General features: G+C 41.7%; 1 protein-coding gene across 28 annotated transcripts in view; it reads right to left on the reverse strand.

The window, feature by feature from the left end:
* Positions 1-2,469: 2,469 nt before the first annotated feature.
* The window catches only part of LOC126999702 (insulin receptor substrate 2-like), an 89,500-nt gene continuing 72,944 nt past the window's right edge, over positions 2,470-19,025 (reverse strand). For 5 of the 28 annotated variants that reach the window (XM_050862462.1, XM_050862459.1, XM_050862461.1 and 2 more), the window contains 2 exons: positions 12,146-12,337; positions 2,470-11,320 (listed from right to left, as the gene is read on the reverse strand). In XM_050862462.1, coding sequence (XP_050718419.1) covers positions 8,653-11,320; positions 12,146-12,337 — 2,860 coding nt within the window. In that variant the 3' untranslated portion in view covers positions 2,470-8,652. The remainder of the gene's footprint in view (positions 11,321-12,145; positions 12,338-19,025) is intronic. The other 23 variants (XR_007753509.1, XR_007753505.1, XR_007753513.1 and 20 more) reach the window with 23 other exon arrangements.

Here is a 19,025-nt window from a genome sequence, read left to right on the forward strand (position 1 = left end):
AGCTATCACATCCTTACAACTGACAACATCCAACCTAACTTATCCCCAAAAACTTAATCATTAATGTATCCTGCACAATTGGGAAGAATAACGTTGATTAACCCAGTTTTTAGACTAATATGAAGGTACCAGCAGTTGTCATACGCAAGATATATCCCATTAATCGGTTTTTACGAAGCTATCACATCCTTACAACTAACGATATCCAACCTAAATTATCCCCTGAACCTTAATCATTAGTATATCCTGCACAATTGGGAAGAATAACGTTGATTAAGCCGGGTTTTTGACTGATATAAGGCACCAGTCAGTTCTCATACTCAAGAACATCCCATTAATCGGTTTATACTAGCTTATCACACCCTTACAGCTAACGATATGTAACCTAACTTATCCCCTAAACCTTAATCATTAATATTTCCTGCACAACTGGAAAGAATAACGTTGATTAAGCTTAGTTTTTGACTGATATAAGGCACCAGTCAGTTCTTATACTCAAGAACATCCCATTAATCGTTTTCCCAGGCTATCACAGCAATACGAATAACGATATGCACTCAAACTTATCCTCTAAAGCTTAGTCATTAGTATAGTATGTCTAAGTGGGGAGAAATAACGTTGATTAAGCTGTTTTTTCACTGTTATAAAGGCAGGGTTGTCGTACATGTGGAAACGCTGGGCCGCCCACAAGACTACATCCCTGCCAGGCGCTCTCAGGGGGGGGAAGGAGTTGCCTTATTGCTTACTCTAATAATTAACTCTATTACGTTGACACTTATTGATTGGTAAATGATATACCGTTGCAAGTTACTCCATTCACGTCATTAGGCAGGTTATCGAAGAATCTGCTGAGTGCAATTAATGGCTTACGTAGAGTAGGCCTATAAGAAATCCATTTGACTCAGAAAGCACGAGGGCGTTAATTAACCATATAAACAGGTGGATTAAAAGTAAAATTAGGCAGGAAGGAAGGAGGAAAAAGGGGGAAGGTAGGAAAGAAGGAATGGAGGAGAGGAAGGAAGAAAGGAGGAAGAGAGAGAGAGAGAGAGAGAGAGAGAGAGAGAGAGAGAGAGAGAGAGAGAGAGAGAGAGAGAGAGAGAGACGAGGGGAGGGAAGTAGGAAAATGATAAAAAAAGGAAAGGAAGGAAGGAAGGTAGGAAAGAAGGAATGGAGGAAAGGAAGGAAGAAAGGATGAAGCGAGAGAGAGAGAGAGAGAGAGAGAGAGAGAGAGAGAGAGAGAGAGAGAGAGAGAGAGAGAGAGAGAGAGAGAGAGAGAGAGAGAGAGAAGGGAAGTAGGAAGATTATAAAAAGGAGAAAGGAAGGAAAGTAGGAAAGGAATGGAGGAGAGAGAGAGAGAGAGAGAGAGAGAGAGAGAGAGAGAGAGAGAGAGAGAGAGAGAGAGAGAGAGTAGCAAATTGATAAAAAAAAAAAAGATAAAGGCAGACAGGAAGGAAGGATAGAGATAAACCAACATACGCAGTTAAAATTAAGGTTAAGTTGACATACCTTAGTTTCCCTTCCCCAGGTTCCCCAGGTAAACCATCCATCGACCAGCCCGAGAGGAAGGATGAACAGCTGGGTGAGTTTGGCGCCGGGATTCGAACCTTGGCCCGCAGATTCTTGGCTAGGCGAGCGTGGAGATTATACCCTGAGCCTCAAGTGATGGCTATGGGGTAACTTTGTGGGTAGTGTCCTTTGTTACGCTTACATCACTCTTAAACCAACACTCCTTTGTTAAACTTCCATCACTCTTAAACCAACGCTATGTTACTCTATTCTTCAGCTATCAGCAACACACATTCTCCATTAGCTAAGTCGCTCTCTCATTCAGACAGATAAAACAGTTCTGAATGAGGCAGCACATACTATACACACTACTACTAATTGATGGATCATATTTCTTAAAGGCCCCTCTAAGCAAGAATAATGAGAAAAAATCATCACTCCCGCAAACCATTTCATAATATATATCAACGCATTTGTGATCAGTTTATGCATCATCTATTTTTGGGGGGTTTATATCATGGTAAAAATTTGGCCCGTCGCTGCTATACAGTAAAGCCACAAATTTGGCCCATCGCTGGTATTACTGGGTTAAATGAAGGTGGTCGCATTTTACAACTTAGCTACTTCACAGGAAAGGTTGGATAAATTCTGGGTGTAGCAATATGTATGAAGACCTCACTGCCAACCTCTTCTGCCGCAAAACAAACCCACGAAGTTGGAAGTTAGTTGTATCAAGACTCCACTGTCCACGTCTTCTGCCCCACCACAAACACACCAAGAGTATTAGAGTCCAATAGAGGGAAGCTTTAAAAGATCCTACACTGAAAACCATCTATAAGTATCTAAAAGAGCCTTGCCATGAGGGTTAGGCATCACTAGATAATACTGAAGAGCCATCAAGACAGACAGGTATGAAAGACCGACCAACAGATTGAAGCACAATAGGAAGAATCAAACTCTAAGTCTTCACATCTTTTACTTAGTTACTTAATGTTATAAATCATTTACAGTTTTGATTTGCGTGGGTGTAGGAAGCGAGAGAGGGAGAGAGACATGTACAATAGGACAGAGTGAAAAAAAAGGCCATATAATAATGACATGAATCTTTAGTAGGCTGCTCGGCTGCAAGAAGCTTGTGTACTGTGGTATAACATGCAGGTAGAAGATTGACTTGTGACGAACACACTGACTGCTCAAAAGTTTCTCGCCTCTGAAATAAGGCCATACGAAAATGCCACCTTGCCACAATTACGAGTTCTAAATAATTCCCTTTTCCATGAACATATTGACTGCTCAAAAGTTTCTCGCCTCTGAAATAAGGCGTACAAAAATGCCACCTTGCCACAATTACGAGTTCTAAATAATTCCCTTTTCCATGAACATATTGACTGCTCAAAAGTTTCTCGCCTCTGAAATAAGGCGTACAAAAATGCCACCTTGCCACAATTACGAGTTCTTAATAATTCCCTTTTCCATGAACATATTGATTGCTCGAAAGATTCTCGCCTCTGAAATAAGCCGTACAAAAATGCCACCTTGCCACAATTACGAGTTCTTAATAATTCCCTTTTCCATGAACATATTGATTGCTCGAAAGATTCTCGCCTCTGAAATAAGCCGTACAAAAATGCCACCTTGCCACAATTATAAGTTCTAAATAATTCCCTTTTTCATGAACATATTGATTGCTCGAAAGTTTCTCGCCTCTGAAATAAGCCGTACAAAAATGCCACCTTGCCACAATTACAAGTTCTAAATAATTCCCTTTTTCATGTACACACTGACTGATCAAAAGTTTCTCACCTCTGAAATAAGGGCGCACAAAAATGCCACCTTGCCACAATTACGAGTTCTAAATAATTCCCTTTTTCATGAACACACCGACTGCTCAAAGTCTCTCGCAGCTGCCTCTGAAATAAGGACGTACGAAAATGCCACAGCTCGCCATTACGAGTTCTAAATAATGCTTTTTTTCACCATTATGAGTTCTAAATAATGCTTTTTTCCACCATTACAAGTTCTAAATAATGCTTTTTTCACCATTACAAGTTCTAAATAATGCTTTTTTCCACCATTACAAGTTCTAAATAATGCTTTTTTTCACCATTACAAGTTCTAAATAATGCTTTTTTTCACCATTACGAGTTCTAAATAATGCTGTTTTTCACCATTACGAGTTCTAAATACAGTTGTCCCTCAAATAGTACGGCTTTCAATAGTTTGGTTTTGGTTTTATGTGGATTTTCTAAGAAGATTTTTTAGGATTTTTAAATTTTCTCGATGAGCAGGAAATTTTAAAATCCTAAAAGATCTTCTACGACAATCTGTATAAAACTGAAACTGAACTATTGGAAACCGTGCTATTTGAGGGATGACTGTAATGCTTTTTTTTCACTATTACAAGTTCTAAATAATGCATTTTTTTCATTCCTTCAATGTACATGCCCATACAACACAAGCTGTCTTTTCCTGTCAATTCCTATTAGTTCCTTATTCCCAAAGAGTTTTCCATGAGCCACATTTATGGGTTAATGACTATATCTGGCATATTAATTAATTCATTAATATGGTGCAAATATCCCAAGAAAAAAGTACATGAAGTAAAGTATAAGGAATTCAACCAAGGTAAGAATTTAAAAGCTGCCATTGGTTTTGAGTTGGTGATAGATGACATCTCTTAGTAAGGGAGGGACTGGAGTAAGGTCTGATGGATAAAAAAAGGCTAATAATCACACTGACATACACTGATTATATTGAACTGGAAATCAATAATCAATAATGGGAATCTGAATGACATCTGTATAATGAATGTATGTATGATTTCCTATATGAAGATAGAAGACTTTTTCATGCTTTCGACCCTCACTGTCATAATTCCAGGGTATGGCAGGGCTGTGGTTGGCAAGGATACACCCTCCAACCCCCCCACACTGCTTCATATTGAGTCGTAGTTCTGCAAAGGGTTAATAACTTGAGGAACTTCAGGAGTTGTCCAAACCATGGCGGTTCCGACGACGATTAACTTGGAAAATACACGGCTATATGTACATCATGCATATTTCAAGGCAACAGATTGATGCTCTCACAGGACTCTCTGCATGATCACATGAGAAAGTGTCGGCCGAGCTGCTCCGTCATGCTGCTGAGTATTGATCTGGCGGCCCGATGCCGTGAGGACGATAAATAAACAAAATCAATGTTCTCCCTTGTCAGCCATAAGTAAATACTGCTGCACTTTATTCTGTCCTTGTGTCTCCAAATGAAATGACCTGATGTGCTCTGGAGTGTGTGTGGTCAATGTATTTCATCATTGACTAAGCAACAAGCTTGTCTGTTTGTAAGCATTTAAAAATTTCATCAAGTAAAATTTAACTTCGAGAATGATTTTGCTGCCATATCATGAGTAGCTGTATTCACTTATTCAACCAAAACATAAATATATATAAACACAAAATGAATCAATAAATAAAATAATTTACGAGTCTCTTACTAATTAGTGTCAATGGTCTCAAGATAAATGGAACATTCTGTAGATCATGTTTACTTAATTGTAACTATACAATATGATAAATAAATACTGTACATAATACAACTTCCTCAGAGTACATGTGTACACAGAACTATAGCTTAACAGGGAATTGGTAGTATTCATATGGTTCATAATAACAAAATATAACAGTATTTGAAAACTGGACTTAAATGCCATAGACTGATGCCACTGGGTATCACAAAACAACTGACTCGGAAATAGGAAGGTTGAAGATGCCAGCCGTGAGGACAGTGCAATGCTATCCAGTACTCAACAGAACCCGAAGGAGGATCCAACACATCCTTAAACGACACAACAATTCATCAAGTCTAGTGGAAACCTCATGCACAAAAAATATTGATGGTCTTCACTCATAAATTTTAGAACATTGATAAACATGGATCTGGGTCAGGTATTCCAGTGATGTGATTTTCCTGGCAAACCTTGACAGGTACTCATGGTGGTACACACTTTTGCATCACAACTTTAGAATCACCAAGTTAAAATGGACAAAGGAAAGTCTCAAATTACTTTACACAGCATAGACTTTCTCACAGTAAAGAATGATGTAGCAAAACCTTTCTTTGATGGAACGTTACTCCATCTTTAGCTAACCTGAGGATTTTGCATGTTTTATTTCTTAGCTGCCTCGGCCGAAATACAAAGGAAGGTCTCAAATTAATACAGCATCAACGTTCTCACAATAATGAATGATGTCACAAACCTTTCTTTGATGGAAGCTGCTCTCTTTTTTCTTTAGCTACACTGAGGATCTTGCATACATATTTTATTTCTTAGCTGCCTTATTCAAAATACAAAGGAAAATCTCAAATTACTTACACAGCATAAACTTTCTCACTATAAAGAATGCAACAAAACCTTTCTTTGATGGAACGTTGCTCCCTCTTTAGCTAAACTGAGGATCTTGCATACATATTCAATTTCTTAGCTGCCTTACCCATATTACACAGGAAGGTCTCAAATTACTTACACAGCATAGACTTTCTCACTATAAAGAATGCAACAAAACCTTTCTTTGATGGAACGTTGCTCCCTCTTTAGCTAAACTGAGGATCTTGCATACATATTCAATTTCTTAGCTGCCTTATCCAAATTACACAGGAAATTCTCGAATTACTTACACAGCATAGACTTCCTCACTATAAAGAATGCAACAAAACCTTTCTTTGATGGAACATTGCTCCCTCTTTAGCTAAACTGAGGATCTTGCATACATATTCAATTTCTTAGCTGCCTTATCCAAATTACACAGGAAGGTCTCGAATTACTTACACAGCATAGACTTTCTCACTATAAAGAATGCAACAAAACCTTTCTTTGATGGAACGTTGCTCCCTCTTTAGCTAAACTGAGGATCTTGCATACATATTCAATTTCTTAGCTGCCTTACCCAAATTACACAGGAAGGTCTCGAATTACTTACACAGCATAGACTTTCTCACTATAAAGAATGCAACAAAACTTTTCTTTGATGGAACATTGCTCCCTCTTTAGCTAAACTGAGGATCTTGCATACATATTCAATTTCTCAGCTGCCTTGGCCAAACACATCTCATATAGCAATCAATCAATCAATGGGAGCTTACATTGAGGGGCACCATGCCTCACCCACCCTACGACCCTGTTGCCATGAGTTCCCTGAGCAAGTCTCCAAGCAGCCCCCTTCTCGAACTAACATATGGCAAGATCCATCAACTTCCTTAAGCCCCTTTGGCCTCCTCCACACAGGATTGTCTCTTACGGATACAACCCAATGAGCAAGGTTGAGTTTTGGTAACATGCAACATGACCACATAGCCAGCGTTGGAGTTCTTGGACTATGCAGGTAATAGGTCTCGTTTCAGCCACATGGAGTAGTCACTGATTTGACATACCAGCAGTACGCCATGATTCTGCAAAGGCACTTATTACCAAAGGACCAAAGATATCTATTTGCTTCTTCAAGTCACTAGTTCATCAAAAAAAATACAATAATAATCATCATCATAATTTTGTTTAACATCCATTTTCACTCTTGCCGAGAGGTTGGACGCTTTATGGCTCTCCTCCATTCTACTCTTTCTTCTGCCTGATGTTCATCCAATCCCATCAATGCCAAGTCTTCCTGTATACACCTTCTCCACATTTTCCAAGGTCTACCAACTGGTCTCCTTTCTTCTACCTCTAATCTCTCCACAACTCCCAGCACTGTATCCTCACCTGCTCTCTTTACATGTCCAAACCATCTGAGTCTTTCCCTTCTTGAAATGTCACACTGCCATAAAGTAAAACTGTGAGCACAAGCGACTTGAAGATCTGAATCCTTGTCCTTCTGCATAGGTATCAACAACGCCATACACTGATTGAGTCCATAACACCGCAGGCCAAGCCAATCCACCATAAGACTTGTTGACCTGACCTTCACATTTAGTTTCATGGTTCTACTGATGCAAATACAAAGTTATTGATCTCATGAGTTTTCCGAATGAACATCTTCGGATTCAATTTCCTTATTCATTAACCAGACACAAACATGATGATAGCAGGAGGATACGTGCCTCGAGTGATGATTAAAAGAACTGAAATTAATACATTCCTATACTTTTACAACGTCATGATCCCGGCTAGGTCTGACTGAACAGCCTGCTTCAACACCACTGCCTGAGAGCAGTACATGAAACACAACTATTACTATTGAAATAATGATTTGTATAATTTCTCTCCAATTAAATTTATATCCTCTCTTGAATGCACAAATAAATGCTCACTGCCTAATGCCGGCATCTTAGAACAAAAGTAACAAGAAGATAAAAACAAGGAAGTAAATTGTCTAGATAATGTAACGCTTAGATGTTATTCAAAGGGAAAAAATCACCGAGATATGTTACGTGACGCTGCCTCAACAAATGTCACCTTAACACAATGCAAGTCTTGTTTTGTGGTATTCGTAAACGTATTACTTTACATATGAATAGTCGTCATAGGAATTAAAGTGATAATTTTTATGATACACTAATAAATATATATAGGGACACATTCTATGGTAACTGTTTTGGAAAATTGTAATTGCCATCCTCGTGACAGAACATAAACCGAACATCTTGAAGCTTATTCTTATTCTTAGGCTCCCTCGTCCTAGGTCGGAGTGACAGACAGGCAGCGAGGAGCGGCAGATGCCCTCCACAACATCAACAGAGTGCCAATGAATCACATCATCACTGGAATGTACTCCCCCAAGACTCCTCCCAAGGATGGTTTTGACAGACAGCATAATTGTGTGAACCAGCCACAGTGAACACCAAATAAGAGAATAATGACTAAATATGCACCAGCTGCACTGAACAAATTGACACTTATTAAGGAAACAAAAGTAACAATTTCATATAATCATTCAAATTACTCAAAAGTGAGGCCCTACAAAAACTAAATAATCAATCTTTCCATCTTTTTATCGTTGAAAAATGTATAGAAACTTTTAAATCAGTGTGTACACTGAAGACAACTTCACAGGTCAATAACATTTAATGTGAGCTTATCAGCCACAATATACAAACTTGATGTACCCAGGAGGATAGGAAAAGAATCACTCTGACCTACTGTACAGGAAGGAGAACGTGTTAGTGTCGATGGTCACGGGAGAGCGAGGTGGTTCGCAAACCTTCGCTCTTCGTGAAATCTATTTGAGCATAACTGAGAGGTTCATCGTCGTCTTCCGCTACTGGCTCCTGAGTGGCCGTGCTTGGGGCGGGGGTCCCACTGATGGAACGGCGGGCAGTTCGCGGGGAGGGCCGCAAACCCACAGTCTTAGAGGGACCAAGGTCCAATGACACATAATTCAGCCCACTGTCTTTACTACCACCACCAACAGCACTTAGGGACTGCTGACTGGATGCAGCAGCAGCAGTGGAATGCACTGTTGAGTCTGCCTGTGTGTCGGTAACTCTGCCCGCCCCCCCTGCCGCCGCCGCCTCCCTCCGTGCCACGCCCACGTTGACCACCGTACACGTGGAGGACGCCGACGACAACCCCCCTTCACTCAGGGACGACACAGAGGACACAGAGCCGCCCAGCGTTGGTGAGGTGGGCGGTGAGTATGACACGGGTGAGGAGCAGGCCGACGCTGCCCTCTCACTGTTCCCTGTGCTGCTTGAGCCGGCCCGGGGCTCCGACAACTGCTTCTTGACACGCACCTCACTACTGACTGCACTTCCCTCGGGGGCTCCCGGACCGCTGTGGCTCCGGCATCGCTCAGTGCCATTGTTTGCTCCTGAGTTGTTTAGATTAAGTCTTTCAAGCGTGGCGGTGAGGCTTGGGTTTGAGTGGTCAAGAAGAGTCACAGGAATGTCTGGCCGGTGGGTAACAGTCTGGGGGGAGAGAGGCTTGGGCGAGGGCTGTCCGGGGGTCATGAGCAGGTACCCGCTCTCTTCGTTGCCACCCTCTGACTGCCCCGCACAGCTCACACTTAACCCTTTCACGTCCTTTAGCGTCTGCAGCCTTGAGACAGTCGCTCCTGCTGTGCTTTGCGTGTCTTTATCTCCCTTGTCACTCTTCTCTGCGTCATCACTCTTTGCTGCGGTGGATGACTCACTGGGGGCAGGAAGAGGCTGGGGAGGTGTTGGAGTGGTAGGGGCTGGGGTAAGCTCTGGAAGGCTCCCAGGACACATGTTCATATACTCCCTGGACTGTGGTGGGTCGCTCTCGGGAGGTTTACTCGAACCCAATGGGGATATATTCATGTAATCTGACGAGGCGGGGATGTCGGATAGCTTTCGTTGTCTACTGTCCACTAGGAGGCTCTTCTCACATGTGGCGGGAGTCAGGTTCACGTACGCCCCTTGATCGCTGCCGCTGGAAGTTGGCGGTTGACTAACACTTCCGGTGGTCGGTCTGGGTGACTCTGTGGCGGATGCTGACTGACTCTCCTCCATGGCGTCCGCGTGAGGTGTTTCGAATATCCCTGACGACCTCTTGGAACCACTGCTGCTGGCAGCTTCTCTTTGCGTACTCATTGGTTCGGTAATATTAGGAACTGGTTGTGAGGAAGAGGTGATGCCTGAGCCATCACCTAATATGGCACTCTCCTCAGCTTCTCGACTTGACTCTTCGATGCAACTCGTGCCGATGACTGAGCTAACGCTGGAGGTCATGCCCCCAACACTCTCCTTACTCGCGGACTCTTTACGACTGTCTCTGTCGTCGCGATTCTTACTCCGAGTGAGACTTGAAAACGGACTAGGTGTGCCTCGACTTGGCTTGGGCAAAGGGCTGCCGGTGGGGGAGAGCGGGGTCTTGGGGGGAGTGGTGCCCGAGGAGTTTTTCCGACCCCAGAAGGTGGTGATAGACTGCAATGGGCTCGTGCCTTTCTTGGTGACCTCGTGACTTCCCTCAGCGTCACCGCCCCTTCCCGTGACACTGATGGGGTCAGACTTTTTCTTCTTGCTACTATCCTTGAATGACTTTCTCTTCATACTTTTCTTGTCCTTTTTCCTACTTTTGTCTCCGTCGTGGGAATGAGAGGAAGAGTCGGCGTTACTACGAAGGTCTACAGTCATGTACTCGTCCAGTTGAGAACTGTCTTGGGAAGACATCGGATTTATAGTGGACGAAATCTTTCTGACTCTAGCACCAGCAGAAGATGAACTGTTTGAGTTCACAGAGGACGAAGAGACTGAAGGGATGGTATGTAGACCCAACCCCTTGCCTTGACTCATATCTACATAGTCCTCGTGTGTCCCTGAAGGCCAAGCTAACCTATCGCCCCCGACCGACATGTTCAAGTAGCGTTCCGGAAAATGATGATTCAAGGACTCTCTACTACTCATGTCGACATACTCTGAGGTACACAGTGACTGGGAGAGGATGGCGGGCTTCATGGGGAGGTAGCCTTCGTGGGACTCTGAGGTCTTCCGAAGAGGACTTGGATTGATGTCAACCTCACGAAGGCGATTCCTCTCCGACAGGTCGATGCTCTTGTTAGACAACTCACTCTCTGACTTTTTCTTGTCCCGCTTTATGGAGTCAAACATAGACGACTTGCCATTCCCTGAGGATTTAGAGTTGGAGCGATGCCTCTGTCCCGTCAGCGTCCTCTTGATGCTCTCAAAGCTGCTGCTCTTCTTCTCCTTCTCGGCGGATATGCTGTCGCAGCTTTTGTTCTTGGTGAAGTCGAACTCCATGAGGTCTTCATTGCGTTCCTGACTCTGGGCCTGCAGGAACCCCCTGAAGAAGGTCCCAGGAGTCCCAGACCAGGAGTTGGAGATTGGCGACGACCCTAAGATTGGGGCACTGGAAAAAAATATTAACATTAATTCAAACCCTTACAGATGAAAACTATTTGCAATTATCAAACATGAGTAAAAATTGTATATGAGAAATATAACAATGTTAGTGCACTAATTACTACTTCACAAAGCAGGTAACTTCTAAGAACAAGAACACAAATACTGAAGATAAACCACAAGCTTAAACTATAATGCACACTGACAATATTAAAAAGTTAATAGTCTGCAGCTTGACTTAATATTTACAACAAATTACTGTACAGAATCAAAATAATTCATCATGAACACTAAACTTTCAAAGATGAAACCCAGAGCAGACCTTGTCCAGCCATTCAAAGCATCTTGGCAAACTGAGCACAAAGTTGTAAGTCTCAGTGACACTCACCCTCAGTGAACCAACAAACACATGTGACTGTTTTCTCTCATTAATGATCCGTCTAAACACACTGAGTGCTGTGATGAGTCATGCTATTAATGTGCCATGACCCGTGCAGGCAGCCACAGCCGCTTCACTCCACCAAGGAAACATTCATATAGCTAAGAAGAAATTTGAGTCTTTGAAATAATGAATGAACAAAATGCATCAAGAGAAAATGAAGTTGATGTGCAAATATATTGAAATAAATGCACAACTTACTATCCTGTCCTTGCCTGTGCTACCCAGTGGTGGGCACAGCTGTCCCAGCCCTCAGTGAGCCCCTCCAGCAGTGAGCCCCCCTCAGCCCCTCTACAGCAACAACTATAAGGTACAGACCCTCCTTAGCCTGGTACAGGTGCTACAGTCTCTCGACAAAAGTGACACTGTCGTGTGCAGTCCTTGCAGCCCTACCTTGTGGATTTGCTTTTAACTTGTTTGCCCTTCTCCTTAATAGAAGGAGAAAATTCGGTGATGGAAGCAGACGTGGCTCCTATGGTGCCACTTGTCACCTGGCCAGCTCTGCCACCCCCGAGCCTGAGGCTGACTCGTGACCCCACAGAGAAGGCTCGAACACGGGCAGGTTCGGCTGGGCTCACCTCCAGTCTAAGGTTGTTGGAGTTCCCACACACGAGGGATGGAGAAGGCAAGAAGGAGCAACAGGACCAGTGTTACTGTGCAGTTCTAGTTTAGCACCTCAAGGCAGGGGCACCATAGAACAGGCCAGAATGCCTTCCAACACCCACATTCACTACATTCTACAACACACATACCACTTCCAGCTTTTCTACCCTGTGGCAAGATCTAAGAGGAACCAGAGGGAGGCAAAGATGCATTGGTCTAGTGGTCTAGGCAGTTTAGGAATGTTATTGTATACACAAGTGAGGACATGAAAGGATCATTTCTTTTGTTTTCTTAAAGCAAGTTTAAAATGCATAACAGAATTGCCACTTTTCATTCTTCTTAATGCATGTTACTGATGCACATGTCAGGCAAATTTCAGGAGTCCTCACATAACCAAATAACTTATGAAACTTACATTTGAATAAATATTCAAGTCATCTTTAGGCTTTATCATACTTTAAAAGATGCAAAATGATGCTCAAAAATTCAAAGTTTTCATTTGGAGAATAAGCATATCAAAATTATTATAGCATGAAATACCTAACTAAAAATATCCTTAAAAGTCTGCTAGTTAAAGGAATGTACTGAAACTGAGAGAATTTCACTTGTAAAAGACAAAGAAACAACTGCTGAGATACACATCACATCAAGACTGCTCAGACATGATTGGAACATATTACATCAGGCAATTATTAAGTTCTTAAATAAAAATAAAAATAATTTATGACTCAGAAGTAGGAAATGCTTGATTCTTGCTGCTAAATATATATATAACAGTATTATTACAGTCTGACATTGATAAAATCTTTGAAAAATTACTGATTGTATAAACAAGTACTACTCAAATCATGAATAAGCTTCTTCAAAAACCTGAAAAATACATTCCTGAATTTAATATATGAAATTTAAGAACTGCTAATCTATGTTTCTCATCATCCTACTCTATCAATCAGTCAATCTTTTGTGCTTGCTATCTGTAGAATGCTCAGCTTTTTGTGCTAATTACTTCACTCTCCTCCTCATCATCATCACCTGCTTAACATCATATTCCCATAATCTATAATAAAGTTAGACCCTAAATGATATGCTTCCAACTATTTCTGTCCATTGCCTCAGCCTCTCCAATGCCTAATTGTTCCCAAATCCATCTAATTTTGTAATATTAACAGACAACTGCAGCTTTCATATCCTATTACAGGTTCTACATGTGGCATTTTACTGAATTAAAATCTGTTGTCCTATTTCCTTAACGGAATACCTGAGGGGTAGCCACAGCAGAAGCACCTCCAGTTCTCCTTGTTCATTCACATCCTTTATGCATCACCAACACTTGGATCTCTTCGCCATCCTTTTTATGTATTCCTGAGTCCCATTGGTCTCCACTGCCTTTAATCCAGTAGCAGCGATGGGCAAAATTTGTGGCTTTACCGTGTACCAGCGACGGGCCAAAGTTTTGCCATGATATAAACCCCAAAAAAATAGATGATGCATAAACTGATCACAAATGCATTAATATATATTATGAAATTGTTTGCATGAGTGATAATTTTTTCTCATTCTTCTCGCTTAGAGGGTCCTTCAAGAAACATGATCCCCGCAGATACCGGGTTAATCCTGTCATTGCAAGCTTGACCTTCAGCCTTCTCATACGGCCCCATCCTCTCAGTGATACATTACACTCATCAGTTTACCAGGGTCAGCTTTAAGTACATTGATTTTCTTGGCATGAGGGTATCATGAGGAGGGTACCAGGACACCTCTCCTCCCGAAATTGACCTATCTTTCGGCCACTCCTCTGGACTCTTTTGTAGGAGCAGTGAGTAGCGGGATTTTTTTCATTATTGTTTCCTTTTTTTTTTTGCCTTTAAACTGATTCCTCTGCTGTAAAAAAAAAATAAATAAATAAAAAAAATCATAAAAAAAATCTTTGGGCCACTCCAGGTGTCAATGCATCTATGAGGAAGGCTGTGTCTTGCTATCTCTCAGGCACCATGTCTTCCTCAATTTCTCTCCTTCTAGTATATCATAAACAGGTCCTCCCAGTTGATCATTTCCCTTTCTTGAATTGCCCAGTACAATGCAATCAGATCTCTTTCTCTTTTCTCCTCTAAGGTCAGCAAACCCAATCTTTTTAATCTCTCCTCATCTGCCGTGTCTCTTAGGCGTGGCATCATTTCCACAGCTGCTCATTGGACTCTTTCTACTTGCTTAATGTTTTTCTTTATGTGTAGCGACCACACCACTGATGCATGTCACAATCTTGGTCGAATTGCCGGAATGATTAATGTTTATATGTATGTGTATGTGTGTGTGTGTGTGTTTGTGTGTCCTTATGCATGTGTGTGTGTGTGTGTGTGTGTGTGTGTCAGAAGTAAAACCCAGAGCTTGACACTTCAGACTGAGATAAATAAAAATATATACGTAATAATTCTCAAGTAGCAAAGAAGCGAAGCCTGTCACAGCATCCACACATTCTCACACATACACAGAGGAGGTAAAAATAGTTGGACGTAACTTTAATGAAGCCAAAAAAATAAATCTAGTCTATACCAATGGCAAAAACTTATCAATAGAGTAAAAATAAGTCTAGTATTGCTGAAGTAAATTATGTCATTATCTAGAATCAAGGACTAATAATTCAAATATAATGTAGTAGTAGTAGTAGTGGTAGTAGTACCATGATGAAGTATATATTTAGATTATTGGCGTCTTTCATGCGGCAGCCACACTCACCATAAACGGAAATAAGGAATGTCAGCATCTACACAACAAAGAAAAAGAAAGAAAACAGTGCGGAAACTACAGCTTTAGCCCACAAAAAAAGTTAATACAATACAGAGAAGTGAGACAAAACACAAAACTTCAACTCCCCAAAAATACGTGTAAAAAATATTAAGGCTTGGTGAGCGGAAAATATCAGAATCAGGTGAAGAAAATAATCCAATGAGTACTTCGGAGACAGCCAGACACACCAGACAGCCCAGGACAGCAGCGTGCACCAATATTATACAAGTGTGTGTGTGCAGTACCCCGGAACGTATCAAAGCCGTAAGTTCCTATTGTGCGGGATACTATAAGAATGTTGTCGTAGGTAATAGGACTCGGGTTACTAATATTACAGGACTTTGGTTACTGGCTTATGACTGCATGGGGAGGTGGGGAGGGAGAGGGAGAAGAAGGAAGGAGAGAAGAAGAGAGGAGAAAGGGGGATAGGAAAGAAAGGAAGGAGAGGGGGGGATTTGAGAGGGAGAGAAGGGAAAGGAGGGAGGGAAAAATGAAAAGGAAAGGAGAGAAAGGGAGAAAGGAGAGCAAAAGAAGGAAAGGTGAAGGAAGAAGAGAGGAGAAAGAAGGAGGAAGAAAGAAAATAACAGGAAAAGGAGAAAGGGTGAAGGAACAGGAAAGAAGGAAAAGGATGGAAAGGAAGGAGGAAGAAGGAGGGAGAGGAACATGCCAGGATCGTACCCCATTATAAAAACCAAAACCACACCATATTACCCAACGCACGACAACATTCCAATAGTCCCGCACCATAGAAACATTACAGTCATGACACATCCCGGGCATCACCAGCGGAAGAGAATACAATCAGCATAAAATATACAAAACACTACACAACCCAGAGGAAAGTTTGTGAAAGCCATACACCGACATTAGGTACTCTGTGCAGTATATACGTACGCAGCACTTACATATAAAAGGCTACTAGAATACACACACGCCAACCCTGACCGCCGACTTGACTTGACTTCCGCGTCGTAAGCTAGTTTATTTATCTTAAGGTTTTCGTGTGGTTTGCAGTAACGTAAAAAACGAGATAAGGAAAAACTCGGCATACTAACAATGAATAACGTACAAGAGAATGGAATAAAAAATTGGAGGAAATCGCAAGCTACTTTATTTATTTTGTGGTTTTCATGTAATTTATAGTAATGGAAAATAAGAGGATATAGGGAAAAACTCGGGAAATCAACGATGAATTACGACAAAATGGGAAAATATAAGTGGAAGAACTGAGGGAATGCATGTGTTAAAATACTGTGCTGCCCATGGAGGTAGAATTGGTGGAGTCGACATCAACCCAATTAAGTGAATCCGCACGAGCCATCATTTTTACGGCCAAGTGTCAGGTGTTGTCAGGTCAGGCTCCCTCTTAATGGGCTCGGCCAGGCTCGGACATCCCCCACTTTTTGGCCGTAAATTTGACAGTTCGTTGGCTTCACCTCAATGAATGGTACTAGTGGGCCGTGTCGACTCCACAATTCTACTACCTCCATGGTATTGCCCATATGTAAAACGAAAATGTGATAAGTGAGTGGCATGTAAGTCTCGTTCAAACAGCCTCAGAGCCCAAATTCACAACCGATACATACATACAGCATTCCACTGACCCATAAACACATCAAACAAAAAAATCACCGGTACTTGGCTGTCAGTATTAAGCGAGAGTATTTTTTCGCACACACACACACACACACACACACACACACACACACACACACACACACCTAGCATGCAGTTTTGAGTTTCACCTTTAGATTATCTTCCCAAACAGGGCATTAGCGGAAAATTTCTTGACCCTGATGAGAAGTGCAATATAAGACAAACTGAGCAGAGAGGCAAAGTGAGAACCCTAGAAATATGATACGTGTTGAAAAGTTTGCCTTTGTGCGGTGGAGTTGTGTGAAATTCTGCAAGTGTTAGACATAAGATCCAGGGATGAAGTTCGGCTGATGGCTTTTTCCAACTGTCCGTCAGGTGACCAGACTGAGATATTGAAATGTTTGCCTTTGTGTATCTGACTTATGTGATTAAATTCTGCAAGTGTTAGACATAAGATCCAGAGATGAAGTTCGGCTGATGGCTTTTTTCAACTGTCCGCCAAGTGACCAGACTAAGATATTGAAATGTTTGCCGTTGTGTATCTGACTTATGTGATTAAATTCTGCAAGTGTTAGACATAAGATCCAGAGATGAAGTTCGGCTGATGGCTTTTTTCAACTGTCCGTCAGGTGACCAGACTGAGATACTGAAATGTTTGCCGTTGTGTATCTGACTTATGTGATCAAATTCTGCAAGTGTTAGACATAAGATCCAGAGATGAAGTTCGGCTGATGGCTTTTTCCAACTGTCGTCAGGTGACCAGACTGAGATATTGAAATGTTTGCCTTTGTGTATCTGACTTATGTGATTAAATTCTGCAAGTGTTAGACATAAGATCCAGAGATGAAGTTCGGCTGATGCCTTTTTTCAACTGTCCGGCAGGTGACCAGACTGAGATATTGAAACGTGTATCTGACTTATGTGTTAAATTCTGCATGTGTTTGATATAAGACCCAGAGGTGAAGTTCGGCTGACCGCTATTTTCAACCGTCCCCAAAGTGATCTTAAGTAATACAAGATACATGACTAGTAAGCCAAGAGGAAAAAGGTTGAAGTTGAGAGCATGAAACAGAAGAGCCAGTCCACAATTTACCATCACCATCAATACCACCATTTTTTCCCATATAGAGGCGGAGGAGGGAGGGAGGGATAAACTGCCATGATGCAAAAAAATGGAAATGATTTATAAAAGATGCCATTACTAAAAATTAATAAGTAATTAAAGAAAGAATATGAAGTTGCAGCCATAAGGATATTCACTCCCTGATGTATGGGTGAAGAAGTCTCGGCACCAACGCTAATTTATGGAAGGGAAATGCTCGTATACTTAATTCATTTTGTTTCTATACCAATTTATTTATTTATTTATTTTTGAGAGGGGGTGGGGGGTGCCTATAGTGCTGGTAGTCTCTCCTCAGGGGCCTCTCGGACGACCCCAGCCCGTTTGTGGTGCAGGCGAATTTTACTTATAGTGGCTACTGTGTAATAGGACTCTTTCTAAAGGGGCTATTACACTGGGCAAAGTTTCCGTGGATCTCCAGTCAAACCACAATTTCTGCTAGCGTGATTCTCATTTGTTTCTTGTTATTGCTGCTGATGATGGTGAGTGAGATCGCCGTCCTTCAAGGAACTCTACCGTAGCTTTGGAAGATCGTGGACACGTCAGAAAATCACGGAAATATGAGACCCACGCCAGCGGAAATCATGGTTTGACTCAAGAGCCACGGAAAATTTGCCCAGTGTAATAGCCCTTTGACGCTTCATAACCTACTGAAAAGGACCTTGATACCTCACTCTCACTGACACACACACACACCATCCTCAGATAAACTCCACACTGCCAAGGCTCCCGTGGTGGACATCCAACAGTATTCCCTTCATAACGTGGACTTCTATGGAACCTAATAAGCAAACTTCCTGTATGAGTTTCCATTGCCCATATTCTTGCATAATAAACAACACTATAACTCACAGGCCTTTGTATGTCAAGCTTCAAGGTAGCTCGTTAATTGAACTGAATAGGTCGTCTCTCTCTCCATTGCTTGCCGATTCTTCTTCTCTCCACCTACTGAACCAACTCAAAACATTTTCGCATATATGACAATTTTCGGTACCTACATGTGATAATTTCCACGTTAACTCATTGATTAAACTGAACAGGTCCACTTTCTCTTCTTCCTTGCTAATTTTTCTCCTCTCCACCGACTCGTACTTAACCAACTCAAACATATTTGCATGTAAGACGATTTTCAGGCACATGTGATAATTTACAAGTTAACTCATCAATTAA

This window comes from Eriocheir sinensis, chromosome 17 (genome assembly GCF_024679095.1).
Source record: "Eriocheir sinensis breed Jianghai 21 chromosome 17, ASM2467909v1, whole genome shotgun sequence".
Lineage (NCBI taxonomy): Eukaryota > Metazoa > Arthropoda > Malacostraca > Decapoda > Varunidae > Eriocheir > Eriocheir sinensis.